Source organism: Heterocephalus glaber, unplaced genomic scaffold (assembly GCF_053883595.1).
Source record: "Heterocephalus glaber isolate CG9 unplaced genomic scaffold, H.glaber_assembly_v1.0 deba00001472, whole genome shotgun sequence".
Classification (NCBI taxonomy): Eukaryota; Metazoa; Chordata; class Mammalia; order Rodentia; family Bathyergidae; genus Heterocephalus; species Heterocephalus glaber.
The window spans coordinates 30,071,594-30,092,205 of record NW_028258315.1 but is presented as its reverse complement, the minus strand read 5'-3'; the positions used below and the strand labels follow the sequence as shown (position 1 = coordinate 30,092,205).

The 20,612-nt window shown below is 35.4% G+C and overlaps 1 protein-coding gene across 4 annotated transcripts in view; it reads left to right on the top strand.

Moving 5' to 3' along the window:
* Positions 1-20,612, top strand: part of Arid4b (AT-rich interaction domain 4B) — a 138,245-nt gene that overhangs the window by 55,882 nt on the left and 61,751 nt on the right. For all 4 annotated transcript variants that reach the window (XR_002398253.2, XM_004854627.4, XM_004854626.4 and 1 more), the window contains exons 4-7: positions 3,148-3,213; positions 6,386-6,476; positions 10,292-10,371; positions 13,164-13,255. Coding sequence is in view for 3 of the 4 variants with exons in the window: in XM_004854627.4 (XP_004854684.1) it covers positions 3,148-3,213; positions 6,386-6,476; positions 10,292-10,371; positions 13,164-13,255 (329 nt within the window). In the remaining variant the exon portion in view is untranslated. The remainder of the gene's footprint in view (positions 1-3,147; positions 3,214-6,385; positions 6,477-10,291; positions 10,372-13,163; positions 13,256-20,612) is intronic.

Below are 20,612 nucleotides of genomic sequence, written 5' to 3'. Positions count from 1 at the left end.
ACAGCAAGCCTCCATTTCAAAAATAAACAAAATGGGTCTGGTGGTGTATCTTAGGGATGGAATACTTGGTCTAGCATGAGTGAGGCTCTGGGTTCGATACATAGCACCACAAAGAAAAATAAATCATAGATTATTTATGTTTAATATAAAAAAGATGTCTTTATGTTTGAAAAATATGGGACAAAATGAAATATTTGAATGTAGTTATTTATTCACTTGTCATTAATGTATTCATTGGCAAACCTTGTTGAGAGAATTCTGTTAGATGGAAAGAGGAGTAGGACTACAGGGATGAGATTGACCTGACCACTGTCCTCAAAGGATTTATAATCTAGATAAGCAGATACCATGTCAACCATTGGTTTGAATGGTCCCAATAAATAGGCCAGAGGTGTTACCAGATTCTCTTCTGGAGTTTTCTGCCTGCCTGTTGACCTGGGTTCATTCTTTGTTCCATGGATGTATTTAAAACAAAAGCAGGCCAAGGATTTAGCTTGGGGGTGCCACCGCCTGGCTCACTAGTGCAAGATCCTGAGTTGGATTCCCTGTACCAAAACAATACAAAAAAACCCAAAAAACAAAACAAAACTAAAAAGAAAGCTTCTGGAGTGATTTACTCCTGGCTAAGAATGATTGTGATAGGGCCGGGGGGTTTAGCTCAGTGGTACTGCACCTGCCTGACAAGAGCAAGGTTCTGAGTTCGATCCCTGGTACAAAAAAAGGAATGATTGTGATAATAATTAAGTCCTGGGCGGAGCATGTAGCTCAGTGGCGCTGTGCCTGCCTGGCTGGCAAGCACAAAGTCCTGAGTTCCAGCCCTGGTATCAAAAGCAAAAAACAACAACAACAAAAAACAAATAAGTTAAGTCCTGTAAGCTACTAATCTTGGCCACACCCTACTTCTGCTTCTACAGGCTTGGTGCCTTTAGTTTGTTTGTAATGTGGTTATGGGAGTGCTCTTATAGCACTCTTACCTGAGACATTTCCTGTTCTGACTTCACACACTAGTGTTCCTGGAGTACCCAGTTTTTTGCTACCACTGTCCTGGAGATGAAGAAGCACCCTTTATCATTTTTCCTACTTTTTTTTTTGGTGCTGGGGATTGAACTCAGGACCTTGCACTTGCTAGGCAGGCACGGTGCCATTGAGGTAAATCCCTGGCCCTCTCACTTTTTTAGAGCAACTGCTAGCACATTTAACACCTTCCTGTGAGTTAGACAAAAAAAGCCCTCCCCCCAGTAGAGAACCTCCTTAGTAGATTTTGGCTTGCGGATAGCACTTTTGTGCCAATTAGAAAAAGTATGCTCTTTGGGGAGCAGCAGTGACCCTCCAGGAACCATACTTCGGCTGGAGAAGCACAGAGTGGACTTTAGCCCCAAATTATACCCTTAGCTAGATAGACATCCCTGTGTAATGAATGAACCAAGAAAATGTAGGACATGTAACAGTCCTGCCATCTATTGATATAAATGAAAGGAGCAAAAACTGTTAATCCCTGGATCTACTGCTTCTCATCAATTTTGTTTTAATTAATTAATTTTTGTGGTAGCAAGGATTGAACCTAAGGCTTCACCCATGCTAGGCACATTTTTTATCACTGAGCTATAGTGTTCCCAGCACTTTCTACTGCTGCTACTGATAGCACAGAGTACCTTGTACTCTAATAATGGATATTTTAAAGTTATTTTTAAGTTTTTTGACTGCTGGACAAATTTATTCATAATTGAAAGTTAATGATTTGCTCAATAGATTGAGAATAACCAGTTTAATTTGTTTATAATTAAAAATACGTACATTTAAAACACTTGTTGATGCATTTCTTCATTACCAGCTTTCATTTACTGAGCATTTATTCTGTGCTAAGCACTGTAAATGTACTAAAACTTTAATGTTAAGACCTCGTCCCCATCTGTCCCCATCGTGCATGGTTTAAGTAAAGTATAGCAGTGCTGTTGTTTAACACAGAAATAAATACCTTGTTGCTCTGAGCATAAGACAGCTTCTTTTGTAGCTGGTTTGTGAGTGAGCCTATCACCCAAGATGATTATCACGTAAACCTAATAAAAGTATGTTAATGGGTCCGTCCTTATAAGAATGTTTTTTGGCTTGAATAAGCAATGTTTTCTGTACTGAACAGTGGAAGTTTTCATGTTGTTCATCAGCTTACTAAATATTTAAACTTCAGCCACCTTTATTTAACTTACTGTCTTCATGTGTAGTTTCCTATTCTCTGATTTCAATAATACATTAAGGTCCTTGGCTCAACTGCCCTTAACTTTTAACCTTACCACACAGTAGTTCTGGGAATTTGAACCCATTTCTTAGATTTTCTATTCCTTAGGTTTTGTTTTTTGTTTTTTTTTAAATCAACAGGTTGTTGTGGAGATTTAATTTTCTTTCTTTTTTTTTTTTTTTTTGTGGTGCTGGGTGTCTTAACTCAGGGCCTCACATATGGTAGGTGAGCACTCTACCACTGAGCTACATATCCAGCCCTAGAGATTAAATTTTTTGATGCTTGAGTATAATGCTTAGCTCTCAGGAACTTATTGTAAGCTAGGCTTTCACAAAATGATACTGTCTCCGATAGCCCAAGGTCTGTCTTCTTTCTTTATTTTTTGGGAAAAGAAATTATACAACTAGCCAGACGTAGTGGCACACTCTTGTAATCCCAGCGCTTGGGAGGCTGAGGCAGGAGGATTGCTTCGAGTTTGAGGCCAACCTGGACTCCATAGTGACTTCTAAGGCCAGCCTGAACTACTGAGACCCTGTCTAAAAAAAAGAAAAGAAGAGAAACGAAATTATACAACTAAACTAATAACTGATAACATTGAATGAAAAGTGATAAATGGAACATCTAATAATTTCAGTGTGATATCATTGGTTACTGTTATTTTTTAAAAAGTGAGATACTGTCTGGGCAGTTTATATAATTTTCCAGTTGCTCTCCTTAAGGTTTGGGAATCTTATTTTAATTAGGCAGCTGAGCGCAAGCACAAGGTCCCAAGTTTGATCCCTGGTACCAAAAACAAGAAAAAAAAATTAGGCAGCTGGTAGTTTGTATTACTTGTAATAAAAATGAATAATTAGTGCATGAATGAGCTTATGTTGCATAGCTTCTTGGTGGCTAATTAAATTTATAATTTCCAGGTGACATTTAGACATGATTCTTCAACAGTAGAAGTTCAGGATGACCACATAAAAGGCCCACTAAAGGTAATTCGTTTATTCATTGTTGATTCTGATATTTAATTGAGAAACAGTAATTATTGATATTTCCTTTTAATTCATTGACTATTTTATTATTGAGTTAATGAAATAAATACATCATTTTTTCTAAAAAGACTAGTTGAAAAATATAGGTCAATGTTAAGTATATCTTACATGATAGTAAAACCTCCGTGTGTTCAGAAATATGTTAAAAAAAATGTGTTAGAAGTGTTAAAAGAAAAAGTGTTAAAGGAAGCATTGGCCACTTTTACTTAGCTAAATGTTTCCGTCCCATGTTTCCTTTAGTAAAATGGTGGAGTTTCCAGGATTAACAGCCAGCACACTAGGGATTGGTTACGTGTTTTATGATGCTCTAAGCCAGTGGCAGTGAATCCATGGCACATGTGCTGCCTCATGCTGTTTTTTTTTTTGTTTTGTTTTGTTTTGTTTTTTGGTACTGGGGATCGAACTCGGGACCTTGCGCTTGTGGGGCAGGCGCCGGAACCACTGAGCTAAATCCCCGGCCCTGCAGCATGCTGTTTTTATCATTGAAAGCTCTAAAATATTTTGCCATCACTGCTCTAAACAGTGACAAAGTTAAAACAAAAACAAAACCTCATAGCTTTCAGTTCTTTGTAATAACTACTGGAAAATGGAGTCTTTTAAGGCTCATAAGGCAGCTGTAAGTGATGAACATGTCCATACAGCTAGAGAATTTTGTTTGCCATCTTGCTTTACTCATTGACTAGTGCAATAAATGCTGTTTCACTTTCTACTTGGTAAGCAAGCTACAGAGGATATGTGGGAGGCCATTATGTGCTATTTGACCCCTTTAAATGTCTGAAAATAGATGTTGACCTGGCAACAAGAATTTTAAATGCTAAGAGAATTTAAGAAACATTTGTAACTGTAACAAGAATCTTTTACTGATGATAAGGCTTCATTTTTGAAAAAGTTAGATAAAGGTATATATCTGCCAGATTTTGTTATTGAATTTTAACACTTTTAATAGACCTCCTAGGAAATCAGTATTTTTTTGTATGTAGTTGGTACTATGGAAGACTGAAACTATTTTAGGTGTTTTTTTTAAAATCAGCTCTTGCCTTGTAAAAATTATTTTCCATCATTTCTATTTTGTAGGTATCATCTTTAATATTTCCTGTACTTGTTTATCACTTTCAGGGGTAAAATGACAAAAGTATGCATAGTTATGGCATTAGCTACCATTTATTTAGCACTTAGTATGGATTAGCACTCTACAAGGTTTTTTGCACATCTTATTTCACTTAGTCCTCTTTAAAGCTTTTTATAGAAGAAGAGACCAAAGGGAGTGAAGTAATTTGGCCATTGTCTTAGTTACTTTCCTTGTTGCTGAGACAAAATACCTGACATGCAGTTAAAGGAGGAAAGGTTTAATTTGGGTCATAGTTTATAGAAGTTTCAGTTCATAGTTGGCTGGCTTCAAGCCATGGCAGCATGGCAGAGGGGCATTGCAGAAGAGAAGCAGTTCACGACAGACAGGAAGCAGCAAAGCAGTGAAGTAGCAAGCAGCATGTGACAAGCAACAAGCAACGACAGCAGCAGCCCTCTATCTCTATCTCGTATATTTTATCCAGGCTAGGGTGGGTAACAGTCACACCCTTAATCCTAGCATCTTACTGTGATCAATCCCAGCATCATGTCCATGATCCCAGCATCATACACCCTAGATCCAGCCACCTCTGAAAAGCCTTACCTATGACTGCATGAGTCTTCTAGGGGACATCTAGATGCAAGCCATAATGGCCATGGTTTCACAGTCAGTAGTGTCAGTACCTAAATCAGACAGGTTCACATCTATAATTCAGACATTGTGCCCTGTGAATATGCAGTACACATACATGTGTATGCCTTCTTTGTGCTCTTGCCTCACAAACACACAGCATGGCTTTTAACTACCTGTTCTCCCAGCACAGGACCACAGGTACCAACCAAAAAAGATGTTCAGTGTTGCAGAGGGATAGAAAAGGCAGCTGTTTTGTAGCTTAAAACCATCTTTTTCTCCTTAAATTGCATAGCCTCCTTGATTTGCCTGTTTGGTTTTTCTTATTTTAGTAATTTTTCTTGTTTTGTTAAAATTTTGGACTTTGATTTTGACACAGGCAAGTGTACTTTATTTTGCACTCTAGATTAAAAAAAATTTTTTTTTGACACAGGACCTCACACTTGCTAGGCAGGCGCTATGACATTGAGCTAAATCCCCAGCCCTTAAATATTTTTCTTGTCTATAAATTTGAGAGGAGGGAGGGGGAGGGAAGAAGAGGGGGAGAGGGAGGGGGAGAGAGACAGAGAGAGGAGAGAGGGAGAGAGAAGAGAATGTGTGTGTCTCTAGATTTTTAATTGTTCTTGATGTACTTTGTGGCTTTCCCTTAGCAAGTAGAAAGTGTTAGCATTTGGATAAATGTTTTTCTTAGAGGAAATAAAGCTACCATACTTAAGGTCATTGATCTCAATACATTTTTTTTTTGTTTGTTTGTTTGTTTTGGTACCGGGGATCAAACTTTGGGACCTTGTGCTTTCGAGGCAGGTGCCGGAACCACTGAGCTAAATCCCTGGCCCAATCTCAATACATTTTTAATAGAGTTTACGTAAAAATAATACCTAGACCATTTCACTGTTAAATAAAAAAAATTACAGTGTGTTTATTGATGGTAGTCATTTAATGAACATCCTTTTAATTTCCCAATATTCCTGTCCTCCTTGTGGGCATTGTGTTGGGATTGTCTTCTGTGAACAAGTTTATTGTTATCATCACTATAAAAACCATGAATGTAATTATCAACATTTTTGTGATCAGATGGAAAATATTTTAAATAGGTAGCTTTGCATTGTACCAATAAGGAAGCATCAGAGCAACTTTTTAATTGTCCTTGCCCTCCTTTAGCCTCCTTCAAGGAAGATTGGAAATAGAGTGGTCAAGGTTGTAAGGGCAAAACTTTTCATAATTATTCTGAGGTATTATTTGCCTTTTCTACTGTGTTGACAATTTCACTGATGGTACAAAATAATGGGTAAAAACTACTAGTACTTTGACACAAATCTGATTAGTAATTATTCTTTACTACCATGTACTCTTAAAAAGAAAACAGATTTTGGTTTATTTATCTTAAGTTTTTCTACTATTTTAAAAATATTTTAGGTAGGAGCTATTGTGGAAGTGAAGAATCTTGATGGTGCATATCAGGAAGCAGTTATCAATAAATTGACAGATGCAAGTTGGTACACTGTAGGTAAGAGAATAAATTTTCTTTTGAAAATGTATTTTTTTAATTGAAAATGTATTTTTAATTACATAGAATTTATCTTAATACAAATAGTGCCAAAGTTCCTTGATTCATTTCCTCTCCTATTACCATTGATGTTATTACTGTCACAATCTTTCTAGATCTTTTAAAAATTGGTTTAAAAGAGTTGGGGATTTAGCTCAGTGGAACAGCTCCTGCCTTGCAAGTGCAGGGTCCTAAGTTTGGTCCCCGGTACCAGGAAAAAAAAATTGGTTTTAAAAAAATATGTACTGGGCCAGGGATTTAGCTCAGTGGTTTCGCCGCCTGCTGTGTGAGCGCAAGGACTGGCGTTCAATCCCTGGTACCAAAAAAAAACGTACTATAACATAATTTGAAATTATATAATGTATATATTATGCAATTTGATTTCTGGGCTTTTTCACTTAAAAGTATATTTTAAAGAAATGTCTTTTAATCATTTTTATGAAAAAATAAATATTTCATAACAATAATAACAATAATTAATGCTCATGTATTCATTTTTAACAGACTTCAATAGTGTTAGATTTTTTTTTTTTTGTACTGGGGATTGAACTCAGGTCCTTGTGCTTGCGAGGCAGGCAGCAGAACCACTGAGCTAAATCCCCGGCCCAATAGTGTTAAATTTTAATTTGTCAGTTGTCGTATAACAGGAGTTTCTTTTAACTATATTATATTTCATAATAGTTGATACATCATAGTTTACTTTTTATGATCTTGCCAGTCCTCTTACTGTTACAGTGGGTTGTATTTGAATGTCTTTTGTCTTTGTGTGCATTGTTCTAATATTTCGGAGTGTATGCACTATGAAATAGACATAGGTTGAAGAGACAGACATCTACTTTTATTTATTTATTTTTTATTTTATTTTATTTTATTTTATTTTATTTTATTTTTTTTTTGTACTGGGGATTGAACTTGGGTCCTTGTGCTTGCGCAGCAGGCGGCAAAACCACTGAGCTAGATCCCCGACCCTCATCTACAATTTTTCAAACACTGAAATAATGATAGAATACTATTTTTTCTAGATTGATAGCCAGTTATTCCAATATTACTTATTAAATGGTAATAATTCTTACTCTTTAATGATCTGAGAGATAGGAGTAAACACCCACTAAAACGTCAGAACTTGACAGAGTTTTGAAATAGATGAGTTTTGTTTATATTTGGGGGGAGAGTAAGAGACAAAAACCTGGATGAGTAAAAGGAAAATTGTTAGATCTCGGGACAAGGAAATACTTGACTTTATGTAAGTTATAACACTAATTTTATGTAGTAAGAATAGATGGAAATTATGTGTGGTAGCCAATTTCATAAATATGGAACTGTTATCATTGTGTATCTTAGTTACAGCATTAAAAATTACTGATTAAAAATTTACTGTTACTCAGTTTCCCATACTGTAAAGCCTCACATAAAAAGAGCCCTTTTTAAATTTTTGTTTCTTTCTGTTTTTTGAGTTGGGGGTCTCACTGTAAATTCCAGGCTAGCTTTGAACTCATTATGTCGCCCAGGCTGGCCTTGAAGTCACAGCAATCTTCCTACCTCAGCCTCCCTAGTATTGGAAGTGCACCATTATAGGGTCCTTGCTGTGTAGTTCAGGCTGGTCTTGAACTCACTGTGTAGCCTAGGCTAGCCTTGAACTCTTGGCAAACTTGCTTCAGCCTCCCTAGTGCTGAGATTACAGGAGTGCACCATCACACCTGGTTAGAATTATATTATGATAGGCAAAAAATGCAATTTCTAAAATTGAGATGAGGGACAAGGAGGGGACAAGAAAAGAGAATAGAAGGGAAAAAATGGAAACAAAGCTTTTGTAAATAAAGAGAGTAAGAGGGGCTGAAGGGGGGGGATGGGAAAAAAAGAAGAAGCAAGATATATCATGTATAGGTACAAATTCCCTATGATGAATGTGATCATTACATATAGCTAAAATGTACCAGTCAAAAATTATCACTTAAAAAAATAAAATTGAGATCTGGTAACTTTATTTAAAATAGAAGTACACTCTGTACATAATTTCTATGCATATTACTGTCTGTAATATAAAAATTACAGTAATTTTGCTAGCATATTTTAGTACTTTACTAGCTTCTGTTTTTCTTGTGGTGCTGGGGATGGAACCCAGAGCTTTATGCAAGCTAGGCAAGTGTTCTGTCATTGAGTTACATATTTGGGTCCCAGCTTTATTGACATCCAGTTGTCTGGTAAAATTGTATAAATTGAAGGTATACAACATGATATATGTATGCATATTGTGAAATGATCATCACAAGTCATATTACTTTTTTTTTGGTACCAGGGATCGAACTCAGGACCTTGCACTTGCAAGGCAGGCAGCGGCACCACTGAGCTAAATCCCTGGCCCTATCATGTTACTTTTTAGTAGATGTTTTTTTTGGTACTGGGGTTTGAACCTTGGACTTGCAAGGCAGGTGATGGAACCACTGAGCTAAATCCCCGACCCTTTTGGTAGACATTTTATTTTTTATTTTATTTAAAAAAACAATTTTATTGGTACATTTTATTGGTACATTTTAGGTATACAATTCATTTACATTTATCATTGGGTGTTTGTACCTGTACATGATGTATCTTGGTTCTTATTTTTTTCCCCATTACCTGTGCACCCTTCACCCCCTCCGCCCTTACCTATTTACATGGATTTCATTTCCATTTTATTTTTTTTTCTCATATATTTTTTAGTGAAGGTGCATCCCCCTGCCCCCGGTATTTTTTGGTTGTGATACTGGAATGAGGTACTGCTGGCATATCAGGTGGAGGCTGGGATGGCTAAATATTGTACAGTGCACAGGATAAGTATGCCATTCATAGAATTACCTGCTATAGTATGTCAGTACTGCTAAGATTGAAAAAACCCTGCTTTAAATAATGACAATACAGTCATTTTGTAGGGACGGTTTGAATGCATAAATTTGCCATGTGTTCCTTGTTACTAGAGATTGATCCCAGAACATTTGCAGTACATCTCCAGCTCCTTTTTATTTATTTAAAAATTTTTTTCAGACAGGTATTGCTATGTATTTCAGGCTTCAAACTCACAGTAATCCTCTCACCTTAGCCTCCCATGTGCTAGCATTACTGTTTGTTTGTTTTTCAGGTTTTTTTTTTTTGAGACAGGGTTTCACCATGTAGTTCAGGCTGGCCTTGAACATACTATGTAGCCCAGGCTGCCCTGAACTTGGCAATGATCCTCCTGCTTCAGCCTTCTGAGTGCTGGGATTATAGGTGTGCACCACCACACCTGGCAACAGGCATGTTTCGCCATGCCTTGCTCGATCCCCTTTAAAAATTTTTCTTGCTAAAACATGATCTTGCTAACCAAATTGTCCAGGCTAGTCTTGAACTTGAGAGTTCCTCTTAGCCTCCCAGAGTGCTGGTATTACAAATTTATGCCATTCCACCTACCTTTCTGTTCTTATGGTAAATCTGTTAGTATGTATCACAAGAAAACTTGGTTTTTTTTAACCCTTTTGAGAAGGATTCATTAGCATTTAAGTGGTATCTTCCTCAAATGCCAATTTATTTTTGTGTTTCTCGTTTTAGGGAAGATATTTTCAGGTATATTGCTTTTTTCACTAGAAATTGGAAAAATGCTAACCTTGCAGCTATTCAATTAGAAAACATAAAATGTTAACTAAATTCTAAATGTAATCTTAAACAGATCTAGCTGCACTTAGAAAATGAAATGATAGTTTAATATCAATTTGTTAATCTTTGAAAAATTTTTCAGTAATTTCTGTTTTTACTTCCTCACTTAGTTTTTGATGATGGAGATGAGAAGACACTGAGGCGATCTTCACTATGCCTGAAAGGGGAGAGACATTTTGCTGAAAGTGAAGTATGTAATTATGTAATAATTATGTCTGTTTTGCATTGAGGGACATAAATATTTGCTTTCTCATTTAGTGTACTTGTTAATCAGGAAAGTTCATAGTGTGATCTGTGAAGTGTGTTTAAAGGTCTTGTGTTTGGGCACTAGATTCTGTCTTCTTTGTGGTCTGAAGTATTTTATTGTCTACAAAGAAAATGTGTTGGGCTTGTTTAATTATCTTAAGGCCACTTTTATTTAGATTTCTTAAATTTGGTAAGTAATTATGATATAGACGTGTCTGATTTGTTAATCCACCTGTACCCTGTCAAGAGTTCCAGAATGTGCAGATACTACAAGCATTCTCAAGCTTCTGATACCTGGCATGGGCATAACCTGTCCTCAGAAAGCCTTACCCCTGTCTTCCCTTGCTAAAATAGTCCCCTCATTTTCTCTTCATCCTTTTAAATTGATTTAGTTTTCTTCATAACAGTTATTCCCTGACAGAAAAAAAAAAAAAAAATATATATATATATATATATACTGTTTTGTTATTATGTGTCTTCCTCTCTTTATCATGTCAGGAAGATCAGGGGCTTATTATCTTCCTCACCACTTTGTTCCTTGTTTCTTTAACAGTGCACAGCACAGAGGAGGAACACAATGTTAGATGAGTAAATGAAGTTCTTATATTTGCCAGGGGCTTTGATAACTGCTTTGGGTGCATTATCATAGTTGTGACATTGTGAGATAGTGATTGCTATTATCTGCACTTCCCTAGCAGCAAAGACATACTCTTCCTTTGAAAGTTGTACCAGTGATGCAGGGTTGGTAAGCTTTGTAACTCAGTAGCTTACAATTCACAATTTTAAAAGTAAACATGTTACAAATGGTGATATGTTCTGTGTTTATGAATATTAATTGATGCACAGTGTACCCTGAATTTTTTAGTTGCCATTTAGAAAAGTGTTTCTTTTGGGAAATCTTAATGTAAATTTATTAAGCTATTAGATTGCATGTTTTTGTTCTGAAATTATTTTTGTTTCCCTTAGTGATTGAATTCTTATTTAAATTTAGAATTTAGACAAGTCTTCTGTATTATGATTTTTAGTCTCATATTCTACCATTTTCCTGTTCTTCTAATTTTATTAGTATACTACTTGGCATTTCCAGATTATGGTTCCTACTTTTTGGGGGGGCAGGGTGTGGTTCTGCTGGGCTCTTTTTGCCTATACTTGTTGGAATCTTAAATATTTAAGACCACCAGAAATACTTCCTTAGTAATGTCTTGAATGAGTTTTCCACCCAGATTTGATCTCTTTATCCTTTGATCTTTTTGAACTTTCCTTGCTTATTCTTGTTTTATAATCGTCTTGTTACTTTTCTTACTTTCCTTATATGATTTTAAGCTGTTTTAGAAGGATAATCATGTTTTTCTCATCTTGATAGGTCCTCCTTTTTCCAACAGTTGTTTTCTACACAGAAGTCTTTAAGTATGTGTTGAATTATTTGTGAAGTTTTAAATACAGAAAATCAGACAGTTTTGGGGCAAATACAGTGAAGTAATAGAACCATTTCTATGGTTGTGTAATTGGTATATACATGTATAAAATAATTAAAATATATTTAAAAATATGTATTAAAAATAAATGAAACTTCATTTTCCTTAGATAGAACACATTAACAATTACTGTCAATTAATGTGAGTTCCTGAAAGCTTAACTTTTCACCGAATTAAATCATGTGTCTCATTTGGTAATATCTAAAATAATTTTGCTTTTATCAGGAAAATTGAGTTGGAATGGTTGATAAGACAAATATAGGCTGAAGTAATATGAAGCAGTAGATATATATCCTTCGTACCTTCAAGGGAGGGTCTGTTTTACTTTGTGTCTATGCAGGTATACACTTTCATTGATGTTTTGGTAGAAGGAAGGATGAACCATGTAGACATGGAATTTATATTTGGGTAATTTACCATTGGTAGGAGGAGAAAAAGCCTTTCTGTTAAAGAATCAAAAATACTTTAAAATTTGAGTAACCCTGTGAAGATACAGTTTGGAGTATACACAGTAGGAAAATTTAACCTCCCTCCTACCATCCCTCTCATCAATCCATCTTTTTATTTAGTGGTGCTGGGGATTGAACCTGGGCTCTAACATAGCATCTCTGATGCCTATCTTCAAACAGTTGGTGCTTATTTTGATAGTTAATTTTGTTTCTGTTGCTGTTTTTTGAGGCCAAGTATATTTTATACAGGCCTGAAAGTCCAGCATTCTGGGAGGTTGAGGCAGGAGGACCACAAATTTGAGCTCAGTGTGGGCAATTTAGTGAAACTGTCTGAAAATGAAAAAGGACTGATGAGATACAGCTCAGTGTGAAGGCTCTGGTTCAGTCCCACTCAGTACACTAAGAAAAAAACCTTTTGTTTTATAGATTATGATTCTCCATGTACAAGAAAAAATTTGAGCTTCAGTTTGACCTTAGTCTTACCTCTTGAGTCTACGTTTCCACTGAGCTGTTTGTTTTGTTTTATATTTTAGCCATTTTTAAATTCCTATTGAACTTCTAATAGGTAAAGAATCATGTACTGAGAGCAGCCAGATTTCTTTCCACTTTTTCTCCCAGTAATGGGCTTGTTCATCTTTGTTCTAATATCTTTAAAACTAGAATTTTCTATCTTTAGGAAAGTTATGTTTTAGCTTTCTTTGGGGGAAATTTTTAAATCTCAAAATCTGAGCATATTCTTAAAATTGATTTGGTTTAAAAACAAAGCATTTGGAAAGTAATAATTTCTGATGGGTTTATGTTCTTACCTACAGACATTAGACCAGCTCCCACTCACCAACCCTGAGCATTTTGGCACTCCAGTCATAGGAAAGAAAACAAATAGAGGAAGAAGATCTAATCATATGTAAGTCCATTTTCATAACTGTTCGTTGAACCTGAATTCATTTCGTCTTCTAATATTGTTTTAGTAATTATTTTTAAATTGTAACTTGCTAAATGCTAATGAGATCTAATAGTAATGTCAGATCTAATAGTGATTTCAGACTCCACCGTCCACAACATGGGTGATTGAGCTTCTCTATGTTCTACTAAGCTCTCTAGCTGTATTTACTTTTAGTTTCTCCCAGTGTGTATCTTGATGCTGTATTCAGAATGGAACTAGTCAATAATCCCTATTAGCTTGTTTTCTGATATCATGCTTTTTATTCATGCTGTTTTTTCTGTCACCTAAGCATTTTTTTCATTTCACTGTCTTGCTTATTGTTCAGTTCTCTACAGAAATGGTTCTACCTTTATTTGAAATATTTTGTGTCCCCTTCCTCTTTCCTTGAAACCAAGCATATATTTTTTCTCCTCTGAACTCCCTAAATTTCTTTGCCTTTATCAAATGTCATAGATAAAACTTCATCTTTTGCTACAGTGCTTGATTTCCCTTCTTAATAGTAACTACCAGAAAAACATCTGACAATTTAAAACTGCTTTCATGAAACAGAAGGAAGTTGAAATGAATGGGACAGGGGAATATAGTTTTCAATTTATTCTCTTGGAGGTTATTTTAAAAATAATTCTGAATCGTTTGTTTAGACTTAAGTTTCTTACACATGGACCAAAACATTACTGGAGAAACTTAAGAACATTTTAAGTTAAATATTAAACACATTTAGTTGTAAGTGAATGGTTTCATTCAATAGATAAGATCAGATATTAAATCTAAATGTGTCTGGGCTTTGGAGATAAAAATTGGGTAAGTGCTGTGTCTCATATTATTTAATTTCAACCTCACAGTAACCCATGAACATAGGTAATATTTTATTCTTATTAGAATTAGGAAAATCAACCTGACAGGCATGAAGTAACTACCCGGAAGAACACAGGAAAGAAAGACCAAGACTTGATCTCAGGTCTGCTCCCCAGGCCTTTTCTCATTGGCTTTTTTGCATGGTTAAAGTACTTCAGTTACTTTCCAAATTAGTATAACAGTAAATAAGTCCCTGTTCGAAGGAAGAAATTAGATGACTAATCATTACATTGAAGAAATAAGTAACTTTTCTTATTTTCCTATTAGACATGTGATTTGAGTTGTGTATTATTTTCTTTCCTAACTCTAAATCTTTTAGAAAATGTTTTCCTTAATTACCAAATGAATAATTTCTCTCACTTATGATTTAACTTGCTGGTGATTTGATTAATTTTAGGATATTGATTTATAATTATTAGTTTTTCCTTTGTGTAATTATTAGTTTTTCATTGATGTTTACTAATTGTTTTAACCAGAAAGAAAATTAAGTGAAAAATGAATGGTGCCATTATTAGTAAGAAAGACCTCTGTTGTTAATATTCACTGTTACTGTTGTCTGTTAATGTTTTCAGTTTTTCCAGAGGGCTATTATGCTGCTGTAAAATATTCACTGAAGCACTTGGATTGTGATTATTTTTAATATCTCTTTGAGAAAAACTTTAGTTGTGAGTTAAGATTTATCTGTCATGAATCATTACAGTTTTCCCACAGTACTATATCATTTTTTTCTGTGTGTGTATGTGTGTGTGTATGAGTGTATGTATTAGAGGGAGAGGGAAAAAGAAAGATCCTGGGGATGGAACTGTGAGCCTTGCACATGCTAGGCAAGTGCTCCTATCACTGAAATACATTGCCTGCCCTTCTTTAATTATTACTTTTAAATTTTGAGACAGGGTCTCACTAACTTACTCAGACTGGGCTTGAATTTGTGATCTCCCTGCTTCAGCTTTCCCAGGAGCTGGGGTTGCAGGAATATACCACTACACTTGGCCTATATAGTACTCGACTTTCGGTGTTTTTTTTTTTTGGTACCGGGGATCGAACTCGGGTCCTTGCGTTTGCTCAGCAGGCGGCGAAACCACTGAGCTAAATCCCCGGCCCAGTACTTGACTTTTAATGAACTGTGATTGATGATGTCAGAAAAATGAGTTGGCATGTATAAAACATTAAATTGTTTCATTAGTGGTGATTTCTACTTAACTAGCTAACAGTGTGAAAACTCTGGAGCCATTTGACCTGGACTTGAATTCTAGCCCTGCCATTCCTTGTTATGTGATACTGGGCAAGTTGCTTAATCTTTTCAGGCCTTAGTTCATCTATAAAATTAGAATATTACAGTACTTTTTTCCTAGAGTTGTGAAAATTCAGTGTATTTGTATAGTAAATACAGGCTGGATATCCCTTACCAAAATGAGCATTTAGATTTTGTATTTTTAGATTAAAGATGCTCAAGCTGTACTGTGTAAGTGGCAGTTACCATCATCATTTTAATATATGTAATATATATGTTTATATATAGTATATAAGGGCGGGGGATTTAGCTCAGTGGTTCCGCCGTCTGCCTCGCAAGCGCAAGGACCCAAGTTTGATCCCCGGTGCCAAAAAAGAAAAAAAAAACAAACTATATATAGTATATAGTTTTGTGTTTTTGGTTTTTTGAGACCGGGTTTTACTGTGTAATTCAGGCTGGCCTTGAACTCACTATGTAGCCCAGGCTGACCTCAAACTTGTGGCAATCCTCCTGCCTCAGCCTCCTGAGTCCTGGATTTAAAGGTGTGCACTACCACGCCTGGCCATCATCATATATAGACTTGGAAAGAATTCATGATTACGAGTATATTGCAGGATTTCATTATATTTGAAAATGTGTGTCTTCTATTTACTGATGTTCATGTCTGATAGGCAAGAGTGGTTTTAGTTGCATTACTTGAAATTTTTAAATAACATTCCCATATTATATATTGTCTGAAAAATAATTTTTAACCTATCAAGAAGTTTTAAATTTTGAAGAAAACTCACCTTAAATTTAGACCTTTTTAAAAACCTTTTTATAGATGTCATCTAGGAGTGGAAAAGTACATTTAAAATAAGTACATTATAGAATACCACACAGATGGAACTATAAAAAAGACCAAAAATTATTAACAAGCTTCTTAATATTTCTTAGCTGAGGCATCCCTTTCTTGAATATGAGAATAAAACATGCAAGTGCCATGGAATAAGTTGATCTTTGCTTTCTAGAGGTGTTAGCCAATATTGTAAGCTAGTGATTTTTCTGTTCCCTAAATGAGAGAGATTTGCTCTTGGGCTTGGATTTGTGTACACTTGTAAAGTACATGCAGATAAAAGGCTGAGAATAATTGCTGTTCTGTGAAATGAAGTCCAGTTTCATCTGTAATCTTGTTTTACTTGCGTTCCTTTTCTTCACTACTGTGGTTAGTCACTTACACTACCATTGGATTGGAGAGTATTGTTCTTGCTCAGTGCTTTAGGCTTCAGTGTATGAGCATCATAAGCAAATATTGCAGTTTGAAATAGCGATCTCCTTAATTGTATTTCCTTAAAGCTCATTCTCCTGTTTTTTCCCAAGTGATTCTCTACAACAGAGTCTCGGACCTGGATCTTCAAGTCATGTATCTGATCTTCGTTTCTGCTTCTATTTTTTTTTTTTTTTTGAGACAGAGTCACACCTGTCCTTGAACTCACTATGTAACTGGCCTAGAACTCGAGGTGGGTAGTCCTCCTGCCTCAGCCTGTAAGTGCTGGGATTACCACCTTGCGCCACCACACCCAGTTGCATTACTCTATTGAAAAAAAAAATTACTGAAAAAAATTTTCATTATGGTTCTTTGATTGCCATTAAAAATGTATTTTAAAAAAATAAAAATTATTTTTGTATTAAGATAAGGTTGTCTCTTCCCAGAATTGTTAGGACTCCCATTGTTGCAATAATGTGTCATTACCTTTGTTTGCCTGTAGCAGCTTTTAATTCATTTATCACTTAATCCCTACCTGTAGTTATTCTAGAATTTATTATTTTTATTTATATTCTGCCATTAATCCTACTTTTTTTTTTTTTTTTTTGTACTGGGGATTGAACTCAGGACCTTGTGCTTGTGAGGCAGGCACAGTGCCACTGAGCTAAATCCCCAGTCCTCATTAATCCTAAATTCAGGTATTTTCATTTTTTAAGTGATTGTCATCTTCTACCTTGTTAATTGTTTAAGGCAAATTGTTGATGCTTTAAATTAATATCTGATTTGATTGGATTTTTATGTGTGCAAAAGTTGTTTAGTTCTGCCTAAAAAATAAATTATGGAAATATTTTTATATACTTCTCTTGGTTTTTCCAATAATCTGGCAAAAAGTATATGTACAACTTCTGTAGTAGGCAAAGCAGTCTATACTTTATTTTCTCCCCTTCATATGAAGAAAAAAAATGAAGCTTATAATGATTTTTGTTTTCTTTGCTTTGAGACAGGGTCTCGGAGTGAATTCAGGCAGGTCTTGACTTTACTATGTAGCCCAGGCTGTCCTTTGACTCACCATGATCCTCCTGTCTCAGCCTCCTAAGTGCTAGGATTACAGGCAGGTGCCACCATGCTCAGCTCTATAGTTTCTTTCTTAACTCTTGCATTGTAGGTAAGTGCTGTATGCCTGACCTACATTCACAACGATTTTCTTCTTGATAAAAATTGAGAAAAAAATTGAAACCCTTTTATTAATAAGCCTATGTATTCTTGTTTCAGTCTCTGAGAACTTATACATTTTCAGTTTTCCTGTTACTAGACCTTTTGAATTAATAACATAAAAGTGTGAAATGGACAGTTGACTTGCCTGAAGTAATGAAGGATTATCGCAGTTAGAATTACACTTCAAGGATTGACCTGTGAAATTAATTTCTCGCTCAGTTTGATGTTTTTTTGGTACGGGGATCAAACTCGGGACCTTGCGCTTGCGAGGCATGCAGCGGAACCACTGAACTATCATTCAGTTTTTTATTTGAATTTCATCATTTACTATTTATTTTGGCCTATGTCTTATTTGATGTTCTTTCTTGATTTACAACTAATTTTTTATTAATACTGATTATGGTCAGCTTTAAGTGATTAGCTGTTAGTGTATTATGGTAAATATACTTAGATCTGTTTCCAGTGGTATTATTAGATTTTATTTCATAGAGACAGTATTATTTTATTATGGCTCTATAAATAAGTATCTTGCTACCAAAAAACATCAGAGGAGAGGAAAGACTAGTTAGGCTTTCTGCTTACTGTATCTGTGTTCCTTTGCAAATGATGGTGCTGAGGATCAAACTGAGGCCTTTATATGTGGTAGGCAAGTGCTCTACTGCTGAGCTTTATTTCAGCCTATTAATATGTTTTTGATGCTTGTTTATTTTAGTTTGTTGGTTTATTGAGCAGCTATTTTGTATAAACAATTTCCTGGCTAAACACTTTTAAAGGAAAAGTTAAAGGAGCCTTAGGTATACTGTATGATTTACATTGGTTATATACATTTTGTGATCAGCATAAAATAAGACCAGAATTACCATAGTAGAGAGAAGTGGATCACTTCATTTATTTCATCAAGTATTTATTGAGCATCTGTGCTATGCCACTACTGTCCATGTAGTTGAGACAATAAAAAATAAGTATGTAATATGATAGAAGTTGTAAATGCTGAGGAAATAAGAATAACAACAAGGCAAAAGGAAGATAGGCACGTGGATTGTAATCAAGCTAGGTAGTCAAGGCAGCCTTACTGGGGTAGTATTTGAGAGAGACTTACGGAAAGTATAGGTGTTTCCTGATGTAGGGGGTGTGGTGGGGGAGGGAGATAGAGAATTGAGGTAGTAAGAGCTGTTGGGAAAGTGAGGTCAGTTTTTGTTCTAAGATGAGAGAAGTAACAGCAAATTGATGGCAATAATACTATGCTGATGAGACAATCTAATAAAGGCAGAAGCATGGATGGTAGAGAAGGAAGCATGGTTTGAGAGTGGAATATGTAAGATGCATAGATGTTTCATGTTCAACAAACTTAGGAAGGTTTTTAAAAATAAAACTTTCTTCTTTTTTTGGTACCAGGGATTGAACTCGGGTCCTTGCGCTTGCAAGGCAGGCGGCGGAACCACTGAGCTAAATCCCCAGCAAATAAAACTTTCTTTTCTGGAGTTGGAAGTCTTCATACTTAAGTCTTAGGAAGTTAGAATTTTTATAAAGATGCTGTTAGCTTTGTTAGCCAAATAAAACCATTTTCTCTTCCTGTGTTTACAGATTTTGATGTATAGTATGTCTGACATTGAGACTTTCTAGCTTGCTAGTGATAATAGTATAAAGGGTATCCATAAAACGCCAGCTGAATAAATTTTCTGTGACTACTTTGAAATAGCTGTGATTATGGTGTTCGGTTTGGTTATGGTTCTGTAGCTATTAGGAAGTGGAAAGATTAAAGTTATCCTTTAGAAGCTCTTTGGAATCAGGTAGAAATCAGACTTGTGAAGTCTGGTTGTTACTCTCCAAGCTGTGTGCCCATGTGTAGGGTCTCATCCTCTGCTGAAATAAGGACATGTACGTTGGAGTTTTCTTATTATCTGCTTTCTAAGTAGAAAATAAACTTCATGTGCTACTTGAAATACAGTAATATGCTCAGTAATCGACTTTGAAAATTTTGTTTCTACCAGGGAACAATTTGTAAGTTATTTGACCAATCATTCAATTCAAATAGTGGTATTCCCCATATCACTCTAAAATATTTAAGATTGTTGTAATAGTTTTTGTTTTATTTATATTCATGTTGAGATATATACATGTAAAGAGATATTGTCATGCCTTTGGAAAGGCATTAAAGACCAACTCAGACTATGATGGACAAGTCCCAATGAACCAGATAGTAAAATCACATTTTAAAGTTTTTGTTGTTTGTTTTTGGTTCTGGGGATCAAACCCAGGGCTGTTCACATGCTAAGTAGTTGCTCTACCACTGAGTTAACCCCCAACCCCAATCATGTTTAACGTTTTAAAGTAGATGATATGTCACTTCCCATTTTTTTGGTCAGTGGACCTGGTCATTGACTTTCCTTGTAGGTAATCAATGTTAGCTATTAATTGTTTTGTATTACAAAAAGAATCTACATTGTAGTCTGTCTAGTCAACATTTCCTAAGGTCTTATCTTATTCTGGCATTTTAAGTAGTCAGATGTTTGAAATCTTTAGGACTGATTGTGGACTCTGTTATAGCCAGATTCAAAATTGTGTGTGTGTGTGTGTTTGTGTGTGTGTGTGTGTATTTTTTTCCGTTTTAGATTTCCTTTACTTTGATTTGCTAACCCAATATTGTGTGTTACTGTAAGGCATTTAAAATATATATATAAAGGGGGGCTGGGGATTTAGCTCAGTGGTGCTGCGCCTGACTTGCAAGTGCAAGGTCCTGAGTTCGATTGCCAGTACTAGAAGCAAAACAA